The 27199-nt window shown below is 36.8% G+C and overlaps 1 protein-coding gene across 3 annotated transcripts; it reads left to right on the top strand.

Moving 5' to 3' along the window:
• Nucleotides 1-1958: 1958 nt before the first annotated feature.
• LOC127794296 (uncharacterized) lies at nucleotides 1959-21314 on the top strand. Of its 3 annotated transcripts, XM_052325276.1 has the most exons (11): nucleotides 1959-2267; nucleotides 2688-2854; nucleotides 2944-3126; nucleotides 3209-3308; nucleotides 3409-3439; nucleotides 9254-9290; nucleotides 10546-10698; nucleotides 12509-14699; nucleotides 14825-16214; nucleotides 17428-17511; nucleotides 20723-21314. In XM_052325276.1, the coding sequence occupies exons 2-11, from the start codon at nucleotides 2796-2798 to the stop codon at nucleotides 20785-20787; spliced, it is 4293 nt and encodes a 1430-aa protein (XP_052181236.1). In that variant the 5' UTR covers nucleotides 1959-2267; nucleotides 2688-2795; the 3' UTR covers nucleotides 20788-21314. The 3 variants fall into 3 exon arrangements, with proteins under 3 accessions (XP_052181236.1, XP_052181237.1, XP_052181238.1); XM_052325277.1 differs by lacking the exon at nucleotides 17428-17511; XM_052325278.1 differs by lacking the exons at nucleotides 1959-2267; nucleotides 2688-2854; nucleotides 2944-3126; ... (2 more) ...; nucleotides 9254-9290; nucleotides 10546-10698 and adding an exon at nucleotides 11684-11859.
• Nucleotides 21315-27199: the final 5885 nt, after the last annotated feature.

Genomic DNA, 27199 nt, shown 5'->3' with positions numbered 1-27199 from the left:
TCGAAATACCCAAAATGCCCCGTCCTTTCCAAAGTGGTCCTTCCACCCCTATTGGCCCAATTCCATCTACTGTTCCATTGGTGGACATTTGTACCCTCCCTCTCATCTTCACCTCGCCCCCCAAACAATTTCATTTTTATTTTGTTTTTCTAATTTTACTTTGGTTTATGAAATGGAAAATGATATTGGTACATCTTTGTGTATACTTTGAGTTACATAAAGATGTATCAATGACAAAAAAATTTCTTATGAGATACATGTAAGGCGAGAGATATTTTAGTTAAAATACCTTTTAATGTAACTCAAGATGTATAAAAATAATGTACATCTAGCATAGTTCTCATGAAATTGTGGTATGAATTCAAAATAATTGGACTTAAGATTGATAGTTAGATTGCGGCAAACCCTAGAGATGAAATACCCAAATCGAACTAATAGATTACCATATAAAGCCTATGATGAAAATGATAATGGAGAATATTATCAAATAGTGGCAAAATTAAAACTTTGCGTTGTGGATAGAAGTCTCAAATTTTTATATTAATTTTTTTATGTGACTTAATTATTTTTATTTATTTAATTTTAAGAATGACAAGTGTTAGAAAATATAATAATATATATGTACAATATCAAAAAGGTTAAGACTATTTTAGAAGTTGGGGGGAGAGGGGAAACAATTATGCACCTCACATACATGTAGTTTTGCCTTTGTTATTAAATATATTTGAGTTCTCTTGCAAGGGTAAGGTTTTGTCCTCTGATATAATTCTCGACAATCAAATTAGTATTTAAAAAAGTGAAATAAATAATACTGAATCTTTTAGTATTATATATCTTTATTTATCGAGATCTTATTTTTTATATAAGTCAAGCCTACAATAGTTAGATAAGATTTTAGCAAATCTTTGGTCGAGATCTTTAGGCTCTAATGGAGACTTTTTAGTAGTTGATGAGATATGTCTCATATCATAACAGACTTTTCACGAATGTTATTATGAAAGTGAATTCAAATGAAATTATTTTATGTGCATTGAGATAAAAAAAATTCAAATGATGTCACCTAAAATTTGTAGTTTAAAATACTTATATTTTAAATTATGTTATTTCAAATGACAACCCTTTTTCAAATTATGTTTTTTAGGTTTAAATACAAGATAAATCAAAACTCAAATTTAAAATATTTTCTACAATATCATATCCAAATATGAAAATACTATTTGGACACTCACCCTTGTGATATTAATGTTTTATAGTATGTGTCATATTAATATCAATATATAAGATATCAATACAACGTGTCAATAAAAATATCAAAGTTGAATGTTTAAATAGTATTTTAAATTCAAATAATAGATTTACAAGTTGAATTCATGTCTTTTAATCCTTTAGGATAGTGTAGATGATTTATAACATACGTTCAGGAGTTTGAGTTATTGTAAGGCCATATGTTCGAATCTGTCCCTATGCGACTATTGAAAATTTGTATATATTGAAAGGGTTAGGTCTCAATTTTTGATCTACGACTCACCTAATTGACTTGCTCAGACCGAGAAATAAAGGGTCGTAAGTTTTTAGAAGGCTGAGATAGTCTCAGCCAAGACTATGTATTGATCGATGACAAAATTGAAAGAAGCAAATTGACCCAATCCAAACAAACAGAAAAAGAATTAACAACATAGTGACTATTTACGCTGAAAACAACATCTCAACGAATCAAAACAATCTTATGGCGTGTATGGCGAAATTAAATAGTTTGGAAATTTGTGATATTTATTTATATTTTCCGCGTTCCATTTTTACGGGAGAAAAGTGAAGACAAACAAACACGGCCTGAGCGAAAGGGGAAAAGGTTTTTGAATTGGCGGGGCATGAAGGTAATTTGAGGAGCAACCATGGTCGGGTAGCTTTTGGTAAATATGAAACATACAAAACCAGAGTCTCCCTTTCATCTTGAACTTGAAATTTAGTAATTATAGTAACATTTGTCTGAAGCATTCTCTCCAAGCTCTCTCTCTACTGTATCTTGAATCTAGAGAGAGAAAGTAGGAGTAAAGCAAAAACCATCGACGACAGCTCTGAGAGTCGGTCCATCTCGGGGCTTCCGTAAATCGGAAAAAGGCAAAACCCCGAGAAGGCCAATTGGGAAAAGCGGAGAAGGGGAATAGTATAATAGGAGCAGGGAACGAATGGAAATGTCGGTCTGGATGTGAACCGGAATCGGACAATCCGGCCCCAGAATTGGAGATCTCCGCAGTGGCTTTGCCAAGGTCGGCTTCGATTTCCACGATCCTCTCGCATTTCTCTGCAATTTAGAGTGACTCAATTTGCTAGGGTTTTTCAGTTGATTGCTCTTCGATTTTCGGTTGTCTTTCTGGTTGTTGCGGAATCAGATCTGAGGCCTTTTTTTGATTTGGACTTGTTTGGAATGTCATTTTGTTTTGGTGGCATTGTCAGTTCAGTAGAATTTCAGTTTCACTTTTTTGCAAGCTAGGTTTTTCTTTCTCTTTTTCTTTTTTTTTTGCTTTTGCAATTCGCATTATAGCTTCCTGTATGGATCAATCAATAGTTGAGTGTGGTTTTGTTTCATCTTACTTTTTTTTTTTTTTGAATTTTGATTTGAAACTTGATTCTTCTCTTTGGTTGCAACCTAGAACATCCGGATACTAATCGTCATTGCGGTTTTGCAGTTCTGGGGTTGAATTAATAAAAGATTTACATGATCTGGAATATTAAGCGCTAATACTTATATGTCGGAGAAGTCAGACAAGAGATAGCGTCAATATTGTTGGAGGAAAATGAAATCCGATGCACCTCTTGATTATGCTGTGTTCCAGCTGTCACCAAAGCGTTCCAGGTGGGGATATTCATTGGATTAATTCTGTATGTTCTCAATTTCATTTCTGTCTGTAGATATGTTATTTGGTTTTACTCTTCTTTTGGCAGATGTGAATTGTTTGTTTCCAGCGCTGGCAACACCGAAAAGCTTGCATCAGGCTTGGTGAAGCCGTTTGTGACTCATTTGAAAGTTGCAAAAGAGCAGGTGGCTTCTGCTGTTCAGTCAATTAAGCTTGAAGTAGAAAGATGTAAAAATGCTGAAACATGGTTCACGAAAGGAACACTTGAGAGGTTTTGTCCTTTGCCAATTGAAGGCCTGCACTTTTATTCCACCATTTGAACATCTATATAAACTGGAAATGTTCGTCTTCAGGTTTGTGCGATTTGTCAGTACGCCCGAGGTTCTGGAACTGGTTAATACATATGATGCTGAGATGTCTCAGTTAGAAGCAGCTCGTAGAATCTATTCACAGGTGGTAACCCCAAAAGTATTTATACCTCCACTTTTTTGGTAGTATAATTTATCTCTCTATATCTCTCTCTCTTTCCTAATTTGCTAAATTCCTATTTCAGGGTGCGGGAGATCAGCTTTCTAACAAATTGAGTATGTGTCATCCTCTCCATTTGGCTTTGAGCAGTTGACTTTTCTCTTTCACCTTGAACTATTCTGTACATGACAAATCTGATCCCCAATAGTAATCCCTATCAGAGAGAGAAGGATAGCACAGCATAAATGAAATTTTATGTGGAATGTGGTGCTAACATTTTACTTGTTCTCCACTCATGAAGTATTACTTAGAATCCTAACACTATTCTGTATCTATTTACTTATTTGCTGAGGTGATGCTTATAATTATTTGTGGGTTAGGTTGGAGTTATAGAAGCAACTGGGAATGGGTAATGATCTCCAAAGGGGTTAGGATAAATATCACTCCAGGATTGTTAAATTAAAGTTTCAGGAACTTGCAGAATCCTAGATTTTGACAAGACAAGTGAAAACAGAAGAAGAATCAAATGAGGGGTTGATAAAAAATCAACAATACATTTTACGAGTTAGGTTCATCAAATTAAATATGGTACAGTTGCCGTTGGTCATAGACTGAAAAAATCCCAATGCAAGTAAAACCAATAATAAGTAAAAATGATTGTTACGTATGTTAAAAAAATTGAAGTTTCTAAATAAAACTGAGGAAATCCTTTTTAGTTGGAGCAAGTAGGTACTAAAATTCTAAAACTTCTCTCTAGGAAATTTCTTAAACAAAGAATACCTATGAAATTTTATATTTGTCCAATCAATTCCAGCAAGAGTAACAATTAATAAAGTTTATTAACAAATGCCTTGCTAACTACATGTGCGACATGACATGATGTATGGTGACTCAAGAAGATATGCTCCTAACTTGCCTAATTGACAACATCATTAAAACAAAACATGGTGAAACTCAGTAACATAAAAACTAATAGACCTCATTATCAAGCAAAAATCTGAAACACAATAATAAATACATCTGCAGTTCCTGAGTTGCCTAATCTACAAAATCACTGAAACAAAACATGCTAAAACTCAAGAACATGTGATAGCTGATGACACGGGCATGTCAAGAGCTCCTTTAGAATACAAAGGAACCTTAATTAGCAAGGGGGCATTGCCTTAGTCTTAGGCTGCTGAATGGGATATGCTTCTGCAGCCAACTAATTGTTATCAAATCATTTCACTTAATTACAAAAGCAATTTTTTAGTGTTCTTTTAACCTTTTGAGTTCCATGTGCTTCTTGGAGAGTTTTGGCTTTTAGTTTTTTCATTTCCGCTTAGTTTGGTTACCCTGCAACCAAAAAAACTAGAGAGAGGCATTTTAGTTTGGAGTAGAAGCAACATTACTTATGCTCATTGATATTGTAATACATATAACAAGTGGTTAAGCTACCTGGTATTTATTGCTTAGTGCAAGATATATGGTGCCTGTGTACAGAAGACAAAAGAGGATGAATAAGATATATGATACTGTGATTTTTAGTGTCGGTATTTTCCGAGGGATCTTTCTTCTTCTTTTTTTTTTTTTTTGGGCTATTCTTCTGGAATCAGTAGTTGACCAAGGGATTACTGGTTGGTAATACTTGTCTGAGTAAATTATCCTCGTAGATTTCATAGGAAGGGAAAGTCATTCAAGGGATATGCAATGGAGTGTTTTAGGGTTGCACTTTTTGGTATTACACACTAGTTGAATCAAAATGGAGGACTATAGCAATTTTGTTACTTTGCATGTGGACAGTATGTCATGCATGCCAAATGAAATCTCCAGAAAAAACTGTCTTAAATTGGCTGGCAATATAAATAAGTGGTTTTCATTTAATCAAGTTGGTTCTTTTGAAGAATCTGTTAAATATTTGGACATGTTTCAGCGTGCATCTTTTCAAGAAAGGAAGAAAATACTCTAAAAGCTGGGAAAAAGAAAAAAAAAAGTTTGCTTAGAGCTTTTTCTAGTTTATTCACATGAAGAAAGTAATGATGGAACTGTTCTTCTGGAAAATTTTTGCTTATGTATACCTAACCTTTTTGGTAAAAAAAAAGTTGAGACTGCACATGGTATTATGTAGGTGTAGAGGAATCATTACCAAGTCTTGGATTGCGAAGGTTAAAATTGAATGGGGTGATTGAAGGAGGGGAAAAAGAAAAATCAAAATAATGCTTCAAAATTAGATCCTTCCCCAAGATTTGATCTCTGCTGAAAATATGGTGTTACTTGGTGATATGAAACATATTAGTTGATGCTTTCTCATCCTTTTGAAGTACGAATCAAGTAAATCTTCTAGATGGTAGTTCCACTTGTTTGGTTTTTGTGGTCAACTTGGTTTCTTTTCCTTCTCAGTTAATCCTATAGTCACATTCTATGGTATTCTCAATGTGATTGGTTTCTTATTATATTCAACATTGCTATCAAATAAATGAGTTGTCAACAAAATTATGAATTAATGCTTTCACGAGAAATTTAAGATAGCATGAATGTCCCCTAAGATTGAGTTATTTGGGATTGTACAGAATGTTCTTTGAATAGTCAACCAAAGTTCAATGTGTAAGGTGCTTTTAGATGAGGGCATTATACCATTAACAAGAAATGCTAGCTTGAAATTGTCAAAATGGCATGAAATTACTGATTTTCAAGTTAAAGAGCACCAACCTTGATATTAGTTCTAAGTTCTAACACGCGACAACTCAATTCATAGGAAGAGGTCATACCAACCATGGGTTGGCTTGATGCATCCTCTGTGGAGAATGTTATCGTAGTTTTGGTTAGTTCCCCTCTTTCTAATTTTTCCCTTGCGTTCTAGATCATGGTTCTTGTGTCCTGAGATTGCGAGGAACAAAATGTGGATTCCCAAGAATGTGGATCCCAAGCGGTGCATGAGCTCAGTTTAAACAATTGAAAACTAGGGAAGAAACTTAGAATAATTTTCCAAGAGAATTAGCAGAAAGAAAGCTTGCCTACCTCATTTTCTTGTATACTTTGTTGCATTTTGAATTATATTCGAGTCTAACTTTGTTTGTGCAGGATTCTTCATTCCATAAGTTGTACTAGAATGTGGAAAAGAATTCAAAACAAAACAAATCAACTTCTATAATAGTAAAGTATCAATCCAACTAATTTGGACCGAGTACAACTATAAAACATACTACTACCTGAAATAACGAATTAATTAAGCCTACCCTCTAAATTAGCATGCTAATATACACCGTACTCACCCCTGTATCATGACCCACAATGTACCACATTCCTGGAAACTGTTCTACAGATTAATGCTCCCTGTAACACTGTTAAGCATTGCAACATACGTGAAGTTGCAGCAGATTGTTTTTGTCAGCTTGTGTTAAATTAATGGGCATAAAGAATCTGATAGGCCACCGGTGTATCAGACCTACCAAAGACCCCACAAGCAGCAGCAAGCGTGAAGGTTAGAATAGGGAATCAGCACATGCAGGTGTAACAACCAGCATGTGCGCATGGGGGGTAGAATTGTAATCCACATGCTGAGGGAATAATCAGCATGTGCAGGGAAATTCGGTTAAAGAGGAGCTGAGGAGAGGTATAAATAGCTGAGAAGAAGAGAGAGAGGATGGCTGGTTTTTGGGTAGAAAATTCTGGAGAGTGAGGGCCTCTCGAATGCCCTGGGTTGTTCTTGTTCCTTGCTGGTAATTACTAATTACTGAAAGCTATTGATATTGGGTTACAAAATTGGATAACTATCAGGGATCTCATCAGAATCTTGTAGATCCCTCTGAGGGTTGAGCCTTGCTACTAGGTTGACTTGTGGTATGACAGGGACATTTGAATACCTCGGTGTTCCTAATTTTTATGTTTTAGATTATGAAAATCATACAGAAGTGGAGTTAAGATTTTTCCAAAATATCCAAATAGCTGAAGGCCCTATAATAGGTTGGTGGCTGCATAGTCTGTAACTACCACTTTTCTAGATGGGATCTATTTAGGTGGCATGCAATTTAAATTGGAAGTGAATTACAGTGATGCTAGAAGGTATTTATATTAGGAATTGTAACAACATAATTCAAAGTTTTCATAATGTTCTGGAAGTACATAATTATTAATTGCTAATCAAGATAAGGGGGAGGGATCAGACTAAAATAGACCAGAGTGTGTTAGCATCTTCTTGCAGTTATTGTTGATTTTCTTGATTGATTGCAATGATTTCATTGAGGGCTAGCAGTGTTTATGGTACATAGCAAATATCTGGTAAAGAATCTGTACGAAGGAATGGATTTATTTACTTATTTGTTTCGTTTGAACTGAGGTATGGGTGTTGTGAATCATTTTTATTTTCCTTTGCCATTAATGTCTTAACCACGAGGTCATTATGAATTGGAAGCACAAATATATTTGACCCAAGATTAGTTTTAATGAGGAGTGAGTAATGAGCTTATCTGGTTTAATCGTTCCTTGGAAAATTTGGGGTATGCAGTATCATACTGCCAAGTGAACTCATTCTCGAGTGGCAAGGCCATGTTATGCCATAAGCCAGGTGAAGTTTAGGACAGTGGATGGAAAACAGAATGGCTTGTATTAGAGTGACATTTGGCTCTCAGTCCAACAGGTCCATGGCCAGAATGAAGCATAGTGGCATAGAGTAGAATTGATCAGGGCTGCTAGGATTGAGTATATAGATAGGTAATATGATCTTTGTATACACAATTCATCTGTGAAATTGAACGTGCACAGTTGGTCAGACCATTCAGATCATGTTCTTTTTCTATTGTTTTTGTTGATTTGTATCAGTCACATTGGGCTGAGTCCAATAGGACCATGGATGCAATGAAGCATAGTGGCAGCATAAGTGCAATAGAGTGAAATTGGTCAGGCCTGGTAGGATTAAGCATATAGATGTGCAATATAATGTTTGTAAACAATTCATCTAGTGAAATTGTGGGCACAGTTGGCCAAACCATTACAATCATGAACTTTTTCTTTCTGCTATTATTTTTCTCCATGTTTTCATTGATTTTTGCACAACATAGCACTTCAAAATTTAGACAATTCTAGTATTTTATGCTTAACGTCTTGAGTGGATATGTTTCCAAATTTTTGAGCTCCTCACTTCCTCTTGGTTGGGATAAATAAATCACGTCAACTAGTTTGGCCAATAGACTTGTTCTTAGATTGGCATAACTTTATAAACACTCCTACAATATGGTGATTCAAGATCACATGGTGAGTTGTCTTCTTATTCTCTCATTTGTCATACAAACTGTTGATCCAAAGCCAATTATGATGAATACTTAGAGGTGTCGCTTCTATATTGAATACAGATTGACTACATGTGGAGACATCATCAATCACATCCTATACGTGTCATTATTTAACAACTTTCCGAAAATCTTGTCAGCCCATCTCTTTCCTTTGGCATGCATCTTTTTTTTTGGTGGGATTTGTATAATCAACTATTCACGTTTCTGTGCTGTTTTAAGCATTACAAAATTATTCTTCCAAATGTTTGGCCCCTCACAGTATTCTTAAAGAATTATAGAAAAATTTTGATTTTAGAATATTTAGTATTTCTTGTTTTGAGTCAAGATTGATTGGTTTCCTCCAGCAACATATTTCCAACTGATAAAGAACAAATGTGTTGTAAACTTTGTTATTTCGTTCAACTGTTTTATGTTGCATATTGTCTGTCTTTCCTTAATTTGTATGGCATTTGCCCGTCTTGGTTAAGATGATGAAGACATTGTGTCGACATCTGTTTTGTTATTTAAGACAATATGATTCCTTTCATTCTATTAGGTCACTGGGTCTATAAATCTCTCTGATGATTTCAGAATTCAAATTTAATACAGTGACCTATATTTTTATTTAAGTTGCGCATGTTACTGGTTCTCTAATAATGTTATTGGATCTTAATTTTGATCTAGGTGGAGATGGAGCCACAGCAGCAGCTGACGCAACAAAGTACAAGTTCTATTTTTCTCTTTATTTCATTCTATTTCTATGTATGTGCGTCTCATATTGCTTATGGTGGTTTGTCATTTTGTTTTTGCCGTTTGTATTAAAACCACATTAATGCAAAATAGCATCTACAAATAAGGGATTCCTAAGTCCTAATGATGCATGAGGCTTCCTACTTTTTGAGGGTTGGGTTAGGGGTGTTTTTGTATACATCCTTACCTTTTTTTAAACAGGTTGTTTTCACAACTTTAACCCTTGATTTTGATTTTTTAGTTACATTTGAACAACCTTACTGTTGCTATCAAAGCTTGCCTCTGCAAAGTAGGTTGTGCAAATATTAAATAAAATTTTTGTTGCCTATTTGTTAGGCCATTGATGTGTTGCTTTGGTCTTCTTCTAAAAGTTTAGTGAGTTAGTCATCTCATGCAAAATGGTTCAAAATGATCGGCCTATCTTTTGTTGGCAACAGGATTAACGATGCCTTCTGAAAGTTCCCTGTAGAGATTGGTATAGGATATTTGGAACCTGAGCATCACACTCTCTTTGTATGCATTGACTTGACAGAAGTATTAGTTGTACAGAATTGGTATTTAAATGTGAGCTCCTGACTATGGTGTACAAAGCTGGCATCACCTAGTCTGAAATAGTATTAGTAGCAAATGATTAGGTATGAGCATGCATCCAAGGAAAGTAGGGATGCCAATGTTTGGGTCTTAGATGAGTTTAGCTTACACCATACAATGACCTGTACTGAAGATGGGTCTGAAACCCATCTTACCCCCTTCCTCATCAATGTGGCTTAAATTGAGTAGTTTGGGTCTGCTATATGCGTATAAAAAACAAAAAATAAAAGATATTGAAGATCGAACTATTTTTGGGTTACAAATGACCTCTTAACCACCCCTAACTATATAAAACTATATTATGTAAGTCCTAAACCTTTGATGGGAGGTTGGATCTTGCTTTTCCAGGTCAATTGCTATCCATAAATGGAAGTGGTTGGTTGACATTGAAAAGTAGCATAGAGCTTAGATATAAAAAAGATACGCGTAACCATGTTTATTTTTTGGTCTCTTGAGGGAGATTATTGTCTTTCACAACCCCCGCCCCCCCCCCCCCCCAAAAAAAAAAAAAAAAAAAAGAGAACAGGGATTTTGTATTGACCTTTCTGTATGTCTTGTGCCTAATGTGTTGAATGACCACTTCCAACTGTTCTCACTCGCTCTCCTGTTCTTCGTCTTTTTCTTCATTTATGCAGGAAGGAACTTCTAAGAGCCATCGATGTACGGCTTGCTACTGTAAGGCAGGACTTAACAACAGCTTGTGCTCGGGCAGCAGCTGCTGGGTTTAACCCTGAGACAGTCTTGGAACTCGAACTGTTTGCAGATCAGTTTGGAGCCAGCCGCCTAAGGTAAGAAATCTGAAAACCCTTTCTTAACACTACCATTTCCAGCCCTAGTTCTCCCTAATGCATTCAAGATCCGTCAACTCCTCCACCCCCAGCAACACTTTATCTAATAGACTTAGCCTGTTGTGGGGTGGGCGTGTCTCCATGCTGGACATAATTTTCTCTTCTTCCCTTCCGCATTTTGAGCTTCTGTTCACTATGATGATAAACTAATGGTAATAGAGTGGCAGGTTGCAATGATCATCATTCTTTATAAAAAGAAACGGAAAAAAATTGCTAAGATCATCGTTCATCACTGGATGCCCATGCTATTTGCTGGCAAATAGTGCAAGCAGTTTGCTATTCAACATTAACCTGAAGCATGCTTGAATATCTTTGTTGTGTTGGAAGCATAACAAGTAAGAACAATAGTGAGGACGGGTGATTAGTTCTGGGCCGAGGTTTCCGTTCTTGATGAAAAACTATGTTGATCCAGGGTTGGCAGGAGAACGAGATGATTCACCTTTCAAGTGGGCCGTATTTCTTCTAGGATTGGATTAATGCTAGATTAAAGATGTTGGCCTTGGCCCCCACTGATTGAGTATTTTGGGAGGAACTAAGTAAGAGCATTAAAATAACAAGATCATTTGAGGAAACTAGACAACCTGTCTGCCTTTACGCCCCAATGCCTTAAGATCTTCCATCTCTCTCTCCCCATTTTTGTATCATCTTCGTTGGCAACTCCTGGCTCTGTTGTCTTCTTCTTGGTTTAGACATTTTCTTTGTTTTAATTTTGCCACATGGAGCATATGAAGTAAAAAATAAGAAAACAAGGAAGAAAAAGGAAATAAAAAATACTGCTGATGGGAGATGCTACTTCCACCTAACATCTTGCTGATTTATGAAGCTAATCACCTGCTAAGCTGTACAGAAAACGAAACCTCAACTTGTATATTCCTATAACTCTCGGTCCGCATTAGAGGTTTGACTGTAACAATCAGTTGTGCACGTAGAAGGGTTTCAAAAAAGGAAAGAACGGGAATCTGGGGGCCTAAGTTGGTTTTGGTCCTGCATATTTGAGGCCAGGCCACGCATTAGTATCCTAAATTCCTAATATTCCTCTTGGTCTCTTCTTCGTGGTGGGTTCTATCAAATGGCAGGTCTTATTTGTTGAGAGAAGTGATGGTAAGCTTTGGTTCACTCTGCTTAGCCGCTTCAGCCAAATGCAAAAATAACCTCATTGCATTGCCATCTACTTTGATCATACATTGGATCTAGCGATTGTATATTTCATATTATGATATTAACATTTGGCCCAAATTGCCTTGGAACTTCAATTCTTTCTTGTTGGGTTCATTTGATTTATATTTGTTGTATTATGATAATCTATTTTTAATGATTCAATTGGTTAGGTTTCATTCTTGAAATGTACTTTGTACCCGCAAAAGAATGTCCCCAAATTTGATGCTATGATTTGGGCTCTTGACCTTTAGTGGTTAATTAGTGCAGCAATAAGGTACACCTTTTTTGGGTTAAAAAGGGCTATCTCGCCTTTTAATATTCTCTCTTTTAGAAGATTCAGTCTATTTGGCTGCATTTCTGGTCCCCTTCTCTCTCGCCCATCTGGTATGTTATATATTTGGTTTCCAAATTTAGAAAAAAACTATAATAAAATTTCATTCTGAATATTAACGAAAGAGAAAGGGGGTAAATTCTATCACAATGTATGGAGTTGTCGGAGTTGATGTGGTTTGTTTGGGCAGAAATGGAAAAAAAGAAAAGAGTATTTTTGGTGCATTGTACTGATCATGCGTATGATCTTATTTTGATGCAGCGAAGCATGCATTAAATTCATTTCGCTGTGCGAGAGGCGGCCGGACCTGATTGGCCCATGGAAGGCCAGAGCGGACGATCGAGCCGTCCGATCGTCGTGCGGCTCGGACATGTCAATCGATGACGAAGACCCTGCCGAAAGCAAACACTCGACCGGCGACGACCCAGATGTATCTCAATACCAGGACCAATCTAAACCCTCCACGTGGCAGCAGCACTCAAGAAGGCTCTCCTCTGTCACCTTCCCCGTAGGAGGACATCACAGTAGGGAGCCGAGCGCCGACGTCAACCGAGACGAGGCTAGGGAAAGCGAGGAGGGTGGCGAGAAAGGGAAGAAAGACCAGAGCGTGAACCAGGGGGAATCGCCTCAGCCTCAGCCCGCTCAGCCCGCAAGGCGTCTTAGCGTTCAGGACCGGATCAACCTCTTTGAGAACAAACAGAAGGAGAGTTCTGGCAGTGGTGGCAAGCCCGTCGTTGGGAAGTCTGCTGAACTTAGGAGATTGTCTTCTGATGTGTCTTCCGCCCCCGCGGCAGTTGAGAAGGCAGTGCTGAGGAGATGGAGTGGGGCCAGTGACATGAGTATTGATTTGAGCGTTGATAAGAAGGACGTTGAGAGCCCTTTGTTGACGCCGCCTTCTTCTTCTTCTTTGGTTCCTCAAACCAAGTCTGAGGAGCACAAGCCATTCAACGACACGCCGGCTTCTGATAAGCCTGAGTTAAAGAGTGTTATATGTAGCGCTGGTGATAGTGGGTCAAAGCAAGAGGGGGACAGCCACACAAAGGTGGGGTTGAATACTGGAACCCCTCGTATAGTTTCTTCTGGCCGGTCAGAAGATGCTTCTGGCTCCACTAAGTTGACTACTTCTTTGCAAAGAGTTGAGATTGATGACTGGAAAAATCAAACACGTAGTAAGACCCGGACCCAGTCAAGGTCATTTCTCCGGGAGGATGATACTTTGAGCGATCAGGTGATATCTCAATTGCAATCCAAATCCTTTCCTGTCGTTAGAGCAGAGGATATTGGTTTTACCAACCAAATAAGTGACAAGGCTTATTTTGCCAAGGACCAAACTTCTTCTGACACACAGATTGCTGGAAAGAAAGATCGTGCTGTTCCGCAGACCCAGTTTAGAGTGGAAGGTGCTGGATCAAAAGGTCAATCAGCGTCTAATTTTAGGGCATCTCCTTGGACAACTGCAGACTCTGGGCATTTGGAAGATGGCTCTGGAGTCAAATTTGGTGAACTCTCTGCTGCTGAGCATAAAGGGATTGATACTGATTCATTAGCTTCGCAGCGTCAGTCCGTCACATGTACTGGAGAAGTAGATGGAGTGGTGAAGAGAGATTTAGGGTCTTCCGAGAAGCAACCCTTTGATTTCACAACAAAAGCAGAGGACTCTGGGCTTCAAAAAATGAAGTTCCAGCGACAGGTTTCTGCTCCTGAACAGAATAAGAAGTCACAAGCTAGGAGGGAAGAAAACAGTTCTGATTCCAGGAACAGCAGGCCAGCTTTATCTGGCCAAATAGTTTCGGAAGGTCAGGAGGCTTTTGGTATGTTTTCAACTGGTTCAACAGAGCAAGTTCAGAGGGTAAGGCAGTCCAAAGGAAACCAAGACCTCAATGATGAGCTGAAAATGAAAGCAAATGAGCTTGAGAAACTTTTTGCAGAGCATAAGCTTCGGGTTCCTGGGGAGCAATCCAGTTCTGCAAGAAGAAACAAGCCTGTTGACATGCAGATGGAACAAGCAGCAAGTTTACCCTACAGAAAACCACAAGTAGAGATTCCTCCGGCACAAGTGCCTGACAAGAATTCAGTGCCTGAACCTTTGAGAGGTGCCAGCAATGATTCAATATTTGGGGTTAGCCCACTGGTAAAAATGGCAGATACTCCAAACTATGGTGATTCTCTGAAGCAGAATTTTCCTGAGCTTGGTGTTTCAGATGATTCTAGAGGAAAATTCTATGAAAGGTATATGCAGAGAAGAGATGCAAAACTTAGGGAGGAGTGGGGTTCTAAAAGGGCGGAAAAGGAGGCCAAGATGAGGGCCATGCAGGAAAGCTTCGAGCGAAGTAAAGCAGAGATGAAGGCCAAATTCTCAGGACCTGCTGATGGACAAGCGGCAGTTAGTGCTCGTAGACGTGCAGAGAGATTCAGATCTTTCAATCCTCGCTCATCTATGAAAAAGGAGCAGGTATTCTGCATCTTTCTGGGGAGAAAGTAACACAAGTGACCTGTAGATTTAGATAATAAGAATGAAACCCAAGTTTCTTTTTTAATGTTTTTAACTGACAATTGAAAGGGTTTTCCCTTCTGCAGCACCCAATAGATCTTCTGCAGAGTGAAGATGAAGATCTGTCAGAATTTTCACAACAGTTACCATTTGGCACTGAGACATCTTTGGGGGACACTACTTCTAAAAGCATACAGTCTAAGAAGCTTTTGACCAGTAAAAGTCTGTCCGCTTCCACCACCCGCACGTCAGCAGTTCCGGCAGTGAGGTCAGCTGTAAAAGCTTCCAACTCTGGTTCTGGGAGACGAAGAGTGCAGTCTGAAAATCCTCTTGCACAGTCAGTCCCCAACTTCTCAGATTTGAGAAAAGAAAACACAAAGCCTTCTGTGGGAGCTAGCAAAACAACTCGTGCACAAGCAAGAAACTATGCTCGCAGCAAGTTCAACAGTGAAGAGATTTCCCTTGTCAGTGAAGAGAAACAGCGAAGATCACAGTCTGTAAGGAAAAGCTCAGCAAGTCCTGCTGAATTTAAGGACTCACCCTCTCTAGATTCAGAAGGTGTTGTTTTGACACCGTTAAAATTTGATGCAGAGCAAACTCAGCATAATCTCTATGGTAAGTTCCCAAAGAATGTGGAGTCAAAGCCTTTCCTCAGGAAGGGTAATGGAATAGGTCCTGGTGCTGGAGCTGTTATAACAAAGATGAAGGCTTCAATGGCATCCAAGTCTATGAACATTGAAGAAGAGTCAGATGAGGTGGTCTTTGAGCCAGAGGAGTCAGAAGATGCTGTAAAGGATGAAGAGGAGGAAGAGTCTGAACTCACAGCTATTGAAGATCAGGCTAAGACAGATAATGAGAAATCAAGACTAAGCCAGGAATCTGATAAGTTGGTTAATTCTGGGTCTGAAAGTGGTGATGTAAGATCTTTTTCCCAAGGTGACCCATCTTTTGTGGCTGAATTGCCTACTGCCATTCCTTCAAACTTTCAACCTGTTGGTTTTGTGCAAGATTCACCTGCTGAAAGCCCTGTGTCATGGAATTCTCGAGTGCAACATGCATTTTCTTATGCACATGAGACTTCTGATGTTGATGCCTCTGCCGACTCTCCAATGGGAAGCCCTGCATCCTGGAATTCACATTCTCTAAATCAAGCGGAGGTTGATGCAGCTCGAATGAGAAAGAAATGGGGAAGTGCTCAGAAACCTGTTCTTGTCTCTAATTCTTCCCATACTAATTCTCGCAAGGATGTGAGAAAAGGATTTAAACGCTTGCTAAAATTTGGTCGGAAAAGCCGTGGCAATGAATGTATGGTTGACTTGATTTCTGCTACTACTTCTGAAGGAGATGATGATACTGAAGATGGGCGAGATCCAGCCAATCGGTCATCAGAAGATCTGAGGAAGTCGAGAATGGGATTCTCTCAAGGTCATCCTTCTGATGATAGCTTCAATGAGAGCGAGTTTTACAGTGAACAAGGTGACTGCTTTTTACTTTGTTATTACTTATTGTTCTTTGACGAAATTCAGTAGTAAATTTAATTAAATTTCATCCTTAACATCAAATCAAGTGTTCTTTTACATATTTGAACTAAACTTTTCCAGAAATCACTGCCTACTTTTTCCTTGACTTTTTGAATTTAATTTAATAATATGCTGGTGAAATCCAACGCATTCCAATCCCTATTAGCAAGCCTAAGATTTTCATCGACTGACTTGTAATCCAGTGCATGAGGGTTGTCACTTTTTAATTGTTATATAATTTATGCTGTTCTCCCTGTAACTTGTCAAGTATGTGTAACTTACCTTCAGTGGCAGGGATAAATAATTGAATGTTGAAAGCTAGAGTGGCTAAGATATTTTAATATGTTTCAGACGTATATAGGCACTCTCCTGGAATTTCAGCCTGAACTTGTGGCAGGATAAGATAATTGAGCATGGAAAAGCTACATGGGCTAGATATTTTAATATGTTTCAGACATTTATAGGCGCTCTCTTACCCTGTAATTTCTGCCTGATGTTGGTGTCCACAAATCTGTGAGTTGATTTTGGACAAACACATTGTAGGGACTGTAGAATTGCTCAGTCTTCCCTGATCCCTGCCCTCTTGAGGTTTTGGGCACTGGGGGGCAAAATTCTTAGATGTTTTAGTTTTGTCTTGCTTGGTTAGTGTCTATTTGGTGATGTCATATGACTGCTCGTCAATTATCAGTGGATTATATTCAGGGGGCCTTGCGCACTAGGGTGTAGGGATGCCCTTTTCATGCTACTTGTTGGTCATTTATAGACAAGGAGTGACCAAAAAACATGATTTATAGAAGTGCTGGATGGGTATGGAAAACCACCGACTTTCTGATTTATTTCTTTTTCTCCTCCAATTTTCAATGCATATAACAGTTTTCTCGTTCAACCCAAATTTACAAAATTATTTTCACTCCATATTTGAACCAGAAAAAATTTCTGCTGAGAAGACAATATGGTCATGGATAGAGATGATGAGTTAGAATCCATTTAGCTTATCTCACCAGTGAGATTAAGGTTTGGTGGTGACGTAAAAGAATATGCTTTGGTTGGTTAAAAGTCTTTATCAGTTTGTTGGCACACTTGTTCTTCTCTTCTTATGATCAATGTATTTTATTGAGGGTGATGTATGCTGGATTAGTGAGCAACAAGATGTTTCTTTCTTCTTGCAGTTCAAGCCTTGCACAGTTCTATCCCGGCACCTCCAGTGAACTTTAAACTGAGGGAGGATCATTTGTCTGGAAGTTCTATTAAAGGTGACTGATTATGAACATTAATTTTTGAATTTTTGTATTAGCAGTAAAGTAATGTCTTTATGTAAGGAAAATGCATGGATCACTTAACATCCCTAATGCACTTTCCGGTTGTGTCAAACTAAAACGATAGAAAGTTGGGGGTGGCTTCTTTAATTTTGTATTCACAACCTAGGATTTGACTCTGCTGCAACAATCCCATTTAGTTATTAGGTAAGTGGTGTATAGATTTCTACTTATCAACTTGTGTATTGAAAGTCGGGTTTTAGGTTGATTTCCTGCTGGCAAATCATATCTTTCTTTTGTTATTTAGAAATAATGTCTAATACTAGTAATATCAGAATTTGATCCTGTCTATGTAATGGGGTTCTCCTGAAAGCAGTCATACCACCATTAAGAGTACGACCACAAAAAGGAGACTTTATAGGCTTCTCTTAAGCAGTTTCTTCATGAAATTCTACTAACCCTTCCCAGCCTTTACAAACGTGTGTATGCAGTAGTCATTCTGGTTTACTAAGGGCTCCTTATCCTGTCAAACCTCTGAAAATTCTTGAAGTTATGTGAACTTTTTTGTACCAGTGTTTGTCTTTTCCAGTTGGGTCCCCAATTTATGGGTGTAAAGTAATCCAGCCAATCTTTATTGTTGTTGTGAATGGTTAGCTGCCTCCTAGAAAGACCATGGTTGCTCCAAATCTTCACCTTTTAACTTATGGGTTTTATGATCCTATGCATTGAGGACCTTGAGGTTTTGTGATAATGATCTGTTAAGTCTCTTCAAGTCCATCAAGGTCCTCCTCAATTGAGGAGGTCTCGTGGTCAATATCTCTTAAATGCTTGAGCCTGCAAGAGCTTGAACTGTGGCTCAAACTTTTGGTGAGTACAAGAATTTAAACAACCAAATGACAACTCAAAACCACTATCATCATCAAGATATAAGCTTGCTTCAGTGGACTGCCCTGTGACCGTTTCTTGCTCACCACCTCATAAGATAACAGCTTCCTGACCTTTTTTTTCTTCCTCAGTGTCTCCATTTGATGATCTGCTTACTTGGGATACCAGTGATTTTTCACCAAGAAAAATGCCAGTTGGGCCACAAATATCTCGTGCTGATGCTTATCAATATTTGTTGATGTATTTCATGCTGGTTGGGAGGTCATTGTCTTTATAATCTTAACCTCTTCAATCTGTCCTATCTCATCCTTGGAAGTTAAGTGGAGGATGTTCAATGGTTTACATGCTTTATTCTCTGTTTAGTACCGCATTAATTAGCTGTTAGAACATTGAGCCTTCACCATCAAACTCACAGTTCTGATTATGGAAAAAATGGGGTGACAAATTGGTAAGGCCAGCCTCTATTCAGTATCAGGAATAGTGACCAATGAGCTTCACTACTATAGACTACCTAACTGTCAGGAAATCGGGGGTTTTGTTGGAAAATCAGCGTCATTGTGGTGCTACAAGATGGCAATTATTGTATAGTAGAATAGATCATTGGGATTATTGATTGACCTTAAATGTGAACTGATAGACTGCTATCTAACAGAAGATAATAAGTTCTTCTATCCTTCAAGTCACCCTATAGCTATGAAAGGTTGAATAGAACTCAAGTGTACACTGCCTCAAGAAGGAAAAATCCTAAACTGAATCAGATGGCTGCAGCATCACTTGTTGATTGAGGTTTGGATATTTTCTTTAACATGCGGGAGAAGCTGGAGAGGAACGCCACCACTGTTCACATACTATATATAAAAAATGTTACATCCCATCCCTGAGGTGTAGATAATTATACAAGTTATAGAACGAAGTTAAGTTTGTTAATCAATTGGCCTTATCCTTGAAATGTCCATTTTTCTTTCAAATGCTCCACATTACACACGTGCACCATTATCTAAAGCCTTCCTAAGTTGTTTTACACCACAACCTCTCTACATGAAGGCTCAAAATGAGATATCACAGAATCAGCTAGGCAAGATTCAGTGTATCAGAGATAGATAAGTTGTTTCATGTTTACACTCCCCCTACCAAACTCTAGTGGGTTAGGCTGCATGGATTATAGCTAGCCAATTATCTGTCTATCGCTTATTTTGCTTTAGAGTTTTTCATCAGGTTCACTCTTAGGCCTCCCTATTGTTTCTCTTACATCTTATTTTTAAATTTTAATTGCCAACACACCAGCTTTGTTACATATAATGTTTTTTTAGTTTCATTTTTTCTTATATGATTGCATGTCTATTATAATATATTCATATATGTTATACTCATATTTTGCACATGTAGGTAATTAATTGCCAAACATTTTATACCATATAACGATGTTGGTCTCATTAGTTGTCTGTAAAATGTTCTTTTTGTTTTAAATGATTTTTAAACAACCCTCCCTCGATCCTCTCAAAGCGTGGAGAATTATTTCTTCAATCTTTCCTTGGTCAACACTGTTTGCATTGAAGGTAAGTAGATGATGTATTCATTTTTAGTGAAAACCTGACCAACATTGTTAACACCTACATATTTTCTTAAATATTGAAACTTGAAAGTTCGGACTTAGGGTGAGCCTTGGTAGCAATGGTAATGTTGTTCCTTTGTGACTCACGAATTAGAATTATGGAAACAGTGTTTTTGCAAATTAAGGGTAAGGCTCCATAGAAAGAAACCTTCCACTATCCTCAGAGCGGGAGACTCTTGCAATGGGGGGATGCGCTTTATTGAAAATTTGGGTTGGATATAGATTGGACTGTGGATTGGTCAGCTTGTATAAAGGTTGTAGATCTCTTTTTGAAGGTCAAGGAGAAGGGGATAAGGTTGAAATTCTCTGCTGCTTGTTAAAAATATGGTGGTACTCTTTGAATCTCCACATGCTTTTGCGCTCACTTAAGCACATGTGTATGTAAACAAGTAAATTTGCTGTTATCCCCAAGGTTCCACTTTCTGCCGTTTCCTCTCTAAACATTTAAGTGATTGTGTATAATTTGTATGCATAAGCTCACTTGTCTTGGGTCGGTCCTAAATATGCTATGGTTCTAAAATTTCTACCCTTGAGCTGTAAACGACTACTATGTACGGTAAGAACAATTAAACCATTAACCAGTCATATTCAGTGTGTTTGACTAGGTTTTCTGTCATTGTTTTAATGCTTCATCCTATTGAATTTTGTTGAAGAAACGAGTTTACCATCTTTTGATGTTGGCTTTCCTGTGCTTGGACCCAAATTGTGCAGCCCCGAGATCATTCTTTTCTTTGCCTCCATTTCGGAGCAAGGGAAGCGACTCAAAGCCGAGATAACTCTCTCTGAGAAGAAGACTGAGCTCCTGGTTGTTTGGTGGTAACATGTCCAACTGGCTGAAAAGGATATATATCTCTCTCTGAGAAGAAGACTGAGCTCCTGGTTGTTTGGTGGTAACATGTCCAACTGGCTGAAAAGGATATATCTCTCTCTATATATATATTTACGGATAGCAGGTTGTTGAGGTAGGCAACGATCATGTCTCTTTGCATATCTTCAATTCATATTGTGATGCCTTACCTTGCTCATGATTTAGCCAGATATTTCTAGTAGTTGTGTTAGAATGTCAAAGTTTGTATATCATGTTAAGGGGGAAATTGCCAATTGGCAGATCATCCGTGATTTTGGTAGTCAAAAGCATTCTTTGTTCATCTTCATTTGGACTAGACTTTGTGTGATGTATATCAGAAGATATTGAACTATTGTGGAGACACAAAAATATTAGCAATTATAAGAAAGAGTAATGTATCTCTATATATATTCTATTTGCACAATATATGATTACCCACCCTATCTATTGTTGTGATCTCCTCCTTTCTTCTATCTGCTCCTGATTGATTCTGTGTTTTTCCTGGAAAATAAAGAGGATAAGTAGAATGGTTGAAATTGCAAGTCTAGCTGGGATTAATGATTAGGTTACAGACCACTACTAGTCAGAAGAAAATAAAAGAAGCAATTCTTATAAAATGATTTATCTTTTTCTTTTTTGGCTAAATTTTTCTATTGATTCAAGGGAATTATTGATATAAGTGAGGGAACCTTTAGGGTTTGGTTTTACAATTTGAAAACTAGTTTGCTGGTTCTGAAATTATTTATTTAACTTTCAAATAAGACACTTAATGTGTTGATTTCAAAATTGTTTTACAAAAAATCTGCCTGCAGGAAGCACCCTCAATTTAATGGATTATCCCCAAGGTTTTCTTAAATTGTACAGATTATCTTTGTGTTTTTAAGAATGGCACTTACCTCATTTTGTAATATTTTAAGTCTTTAAAAAAATTTCTTAGATATTAAATATAAATTTAAAATTAATTTAGATTTAAGAGGGGATCTAGGGATAATTAGACACAGAAATTATCAAACTTTGAGAAGAATTTTCTGAGAACCAAAAGTAAGTTTATAAAAAAATAGGATTTAATGAGTAATTTTTTCAAATTGCTAAATGAGTTCTTTTTCATGAAGTCAAGGAACTCATTTTGGATGAACAAAATTTAAGCGCTCAAATTAAATTGGCCCGAGTTTATTATTGGGTTTCAATTGGAATTGAGGCAGATCTGTGAGATTTGGTTTTATTGAAAAATATTGAATGAATCAAGAGATATTCACATTCATAGTTAGAATCAACGTAAGATAATTAAATTGCCAATCTAACTTTAAGCTCGAATAAAATATGAATGGGTCTAAATAAAGTAAACTAATAAAGGGCTTTTGAAGCAGCAGTTACTAGGAGTTTAACAAGGTTTTTGACTCTCAAATTTGATTAACAAGTCTATGATATCAAGTACCAAAATTGACAAAAAAATATGTTGGAAGTACTAATCTAGTTTATGGTACCTACTTTGAACTTGATTTTAGAATGATCATTCTTTCATCAGAACAAATTGACAAATGGAACTCGAAGTCCATGAAAGAATAGCGATTCTATGTATTATTTCTAGTCCAAAGGTATTGTCGAACGTGAGCTCACAATAGCAAGGAATGGACTTCGACGATCTGCCCATCAAGGGATAGCTGATACCTGCAAGTACTCTGACGCTCAAGTGAGTAAGAGAGTAAAATAACGGAGTGCCAGTAGGTTAGAAAAAGAATATACAAGGGGAGCTGATTTATATAAAAAGAGAAGAGACCCTCTTGTATGTATGCGTCGTGCGTTTGCAGGGTAATAGAACTAGACATCTAGCGTCAGAGCTTTTTGATGGTTGCATGGTGCTGATGAGACTACCATTAATGTGGATGACATTTATCATTAATGAGAATGAGATCAGCCATAAATGAGGATGCGATCTTGAGCGAATACAAAAATATCTAGCGTGCAACTACAATGATGCTATTATAAGCTAGTGTAGGGTTAGGATTGGGCCACGAGCCTAGGGTTGAGATCAGGCTTGGGCTGGGGGTCAGAGACTAGGCCATGGGGCAAGAGTCAAGAATGGGTTGATACGGTCCACTAAGATTTCAATACAAAATTTTGATCACAAAAAAATGAGAAATCGAAAGCCATTAATTAAAGAAACATGTGACCAAAAAAAAATAAAAGTAGACCTAGCAACAATCGGTTAAAGCCATAGAACGATCAAATCTTTGTAGGATTTGATCCAATCTCGTTTATATTAAACCAAAAGGGAATAACTTTGGGAGAAAACCAGTCAAATTAAATAAAAATGGCAAGAATTGATGGATGCTTCACTGAAAAAATCGATGCAAAATTGCTACTAATCAAGCATTCGAACAACGAGGATGATTGGGAATGGTGACAGTGGCCGGATTCGGGAGGATTTTATTTTTAGAGTTGACAGAGTATAAGACAAAAAAGAGAGCTTTGCTTATAAATAACAAGTTTATTCTTCGATTTTAAAGAAATAATGGAGGAAGTTGTGAGTGTTGGGAAGGAAGAGCGAGAGAGAAACCAAGACGAGATGAAGAAATTCAAGTTAACCAGAAAAACCAGTCTACTACCAAAGCAAAGTAGGTCGCTGATGAAAAGGTGTTAGGAAGACAGTGAAAAGTCGATTTCAGTGGTCGGCGAAGGCTAAAAACTTTGTTTTGAGGGTGGCCGTTGCATCCCAGAGAAGAAGGAGGGCGCGCGTGCAATTTCAGGAAAACTCATGGGAGGCGTGCGTAATATTCGGAAAATATTGAATTCTATTTCACACCAAAACTTCTGTTTTATTACATTTTTACCCAAATAAACTTTAAAAATTTCCCTTATCCCTTCAGATTTCATTTAAATTTTACGGACACCCTATAACTTAGTATTATTTATTGCATATGTTACCAATTATTCAACATTTTATCCAGTATTTTACTTTATGAAATTTCATGTATGCCGCAAATTATTGGAGTATAAATGCATAGATTTAAAGGTTCATGTTAAATGCATTAAATCTTGATTTAATGTCACTGAACATATATACATAGTCAGGGGCGGATCTAGAAATTTATGTAGGGGGAGATTGAATTTTTTTTTTTTACATGTAGAACTGTATATCACAGATTTTAGGGTAGATTGTAATTTTTTTTGGACTAATTTATTATAAAAAGTTAATTTTAATTATGGACTGTCCTGTGCTGATGTCCCATAGCTCACGTGTAGATCCGCGCCTGTACATAATCATATAATTTCATTATGACCTAGTGACTTATACAAGAATGCTATATTTTTTTTTATAAATAAGTAAATAATGTTAGTTAGCTCGAACTATGATATTAGGTTCAGTTGACACATGAATTGGTTACATTTGCAACCCCTTGGTCATAAAGCGTGTATAGGTAAATCATGATTATGCATACATATGAAAACTAATTTTGAGAGTGTCATTAAGTGTTATTATCGTTTATTGGTTATTCGATATATTAGGTAGTCCAAATACTTTCAAGAGAAATGAGAAGTTTCATGAATAAAGAGATGTCTACTTATTTAAATAATTGATTCACAATATATATGGTTTGTAATAATTATTTTTTTATTTGAAAATTTTTGATATCAAATATTTGGCGACGTAAACGTCTATATCTTAATAGTCAATATATGTATGTTTCAATTTTAGTTATTAAGGTTCAATTCTCGTCGTTGACCAACATGGCAAATGATCAAAGCTTTGAGTTTGAAGCAATTGAACACCTAAATTTGATTTTGTCTTTTAAAAATGAGAACCCAATATCGAGAAGTAGGAAATGAACCCAAAAGCAGATGGGTTCGTCCTTAAAAACAAAAGACAAGCTATCTGTTTTGTCCTAGAAGTAGAAGACAAACCACGATTCCTAGTAAAATACATGTGAGATAGAAGACAGAAAAAAGAAAGTTAAGGAGATATAAATATGAGGGTATTTTGGTATTTATAAAAAGTTGACAACAGTTTTCACATGGCAAAGGAAAGTGGAATAGGGGAAAAAACAGGAGTGTCAATGAAAGTCAAAAGTAGATTAGTGTTATTTTTGAAGTTATAGTAGTCGGTGCCATTTAGACAAACTTTAGGTCTCTTCATGGAACTTACCGAAAGAATTATACATATTAAAGATAGAGTACTATTGCAAAGTTTTACTAATTTCCATTCTAAAGATAACAACAATAAATTAAGAGAATAAAACATAAAGATTGGCATTGGATGTGCCTTCAAAATTGTTCTTCTCTCTCCAACAGCTGAAGATGGAAATCCTGTCGTGCACTGTACACTTGCAAGTTAAGAAGCTCTCTACTCCATAAAAAGTTCTGTCACGCAAGAATAAGAAGAGAAGTTAGAAGTCCCTTGCTTAGTCTGTGACTGTGAAGAGTTAAAAAACTAAGTGGGCTACCTTGAGAGGTTAAGCAGAAAGGCTCGAGTGAAATTGATTTGCTTGCCTTTATTAAACAAACTACACCCTTATTTATACTAGAGGCTGACGAGATAAGGCTTCCAACAGATCACAAAAATAAAGGAGAATCACACCAACAATACTGTAACTAAAGTCCTCCTAAAATCATGGTTGACTGCAGATGGCACATTGAACAAGAGCGAGCCAAAGTAGGACCAAGTCATGACAAGTTCACTCTACCAGCCCTTAAACTGCAATTTTGATTCCAAAGCATACATCACTGCCCTTATTATTATTATTATTACTACTACTATTGTAGTTACAAGCCAATAGACCTTAAGCATTAGCATACAGAGGTCCAGTTTATCATTGGGTACACTTTGGTCCATGTAGTTACTAATTTGATGAACTCATCAGGCCAGGCCTTGACATATTCTGGGCAACTAAAACAATTTAAGGTTTTAAAATGTCTGAGGATGATAGGATTAGTAGTAGTATATAGACTCAAGAAATTAGGGTTGCTGTCTGTCTCTGGATGCAAGCCATTTGGCTAAGGGAGAGAAGATGGGTAGACTGAATAATACAAGTAGTTTTGACTTACTAGCTGTTTAGAAGAAGACATCTCCACATCTCTCCCCTTCACTTCTTGTCCATAACACAACTTCATTCCTTATCAATGACATGTGGAGGCATATGCTGAATGACAGAAACTACAATTATTATTATTATTATTATTATTATTATTATTATTGTTGTTGTTGTTGTTGTTTTTTTTGCAATATATAAAGTCAACACCATACCCACAAAATTCACTCTTACAATCACCTTTATTGATGATTATATAATTTGTCAAGTTTATATATATAGAGAGAGGTGTGCATGAGTTTGGATAAATTAGGGATCGGAAGTTGAATTTAACTTTTTTAATTATTTCTTGAAATTCAAGTTTGATTTTTTTCTCAATTAATATGAGTTTAATTTATGATGCACAAAAATGCTTCGTGAGTATCGTTTTTGTATTTTCGAAATATTTTCTGCATTAAAATGCTGAGAAACACCAAAAAATGTTTCTAAATTGTTTAGGTAATTCTAAAAACGTTTTTGTGATCGTTGCTCAATATTAGAAAAATATTGAAAATGTATTTTCATCCACAAAGAGGTTCGAGATGAAAAAAAAAATTCTATTTACAAAAAGGATTTTTATATTTTTTTATTTATGCATTTTCTCATGTTCATGTTTTTTATTTTTTTAAAAATATCGTTGTTTCGTTTTTATTTCTGTACAACCTAAGTATCGGTTCAAATCCTCTTGTCTATAAATCTGACCCAAATCAATCACCTCATATAAAATTCCATAAATTTTTTAATCCTAGGCAAATGTAAAAATTTCCCAACCCTAACATGTTAAAACTCTTCAATAAGCCGGCAGCATATGTATATGTATATGTATATATATAGTTTTAGTTTTAGCAGCTGCACTATGTCTCAGCCGTCCCAAGAAACCAAATGAACCCAAAGCTGATCCGTTACAATGATATAATTTGACTAATCTTTGTATTTTGTCCACCATTTTAATTACATTCTTAGTCTAATATTAATATTTAGAGGGTCATTTTCTCTTAGCCTTGCTACAATCTCAAACTTCAAGAGGACAAGTATAAGCCAAGATTATTAAGGGCTTCCCTGACCAGCCATTATGTGCCAATTAAGGCACTCCTAATTTCATATTATTATACTAAGCTTTAATACAAAATATTAATATCGAATGATGCAATAATAGTGTATCATTCTAAACACCCGAGAGGGACACTCGTGGGTCGGGATATTAATTCTCAAACATTAAAAAGAATAGACCCTAGCCTCATAGACATGGGTGCAGTAATAAAATATTTAGAGTTT

Source organism: Diospyros lotus, chromosome 2 (assembly GCF_014633365.1).
Source record: "Diospyros lotus cultivar Yz01 chromosome 2, ASM1463336v1, whole genome shotgun sequence".
Classification (NCBI taxonomy): Eukaryota; Viridiplantae; Streptophyta; class Magnoliopsida; order Ericales; family Ebenaceae; genus Diospyros; species Diospyros lotus.
Note: the sequence above shows the minus strand (reverse complement) of the source record. Positions and strands in the feature narration are given on the sequence as shown.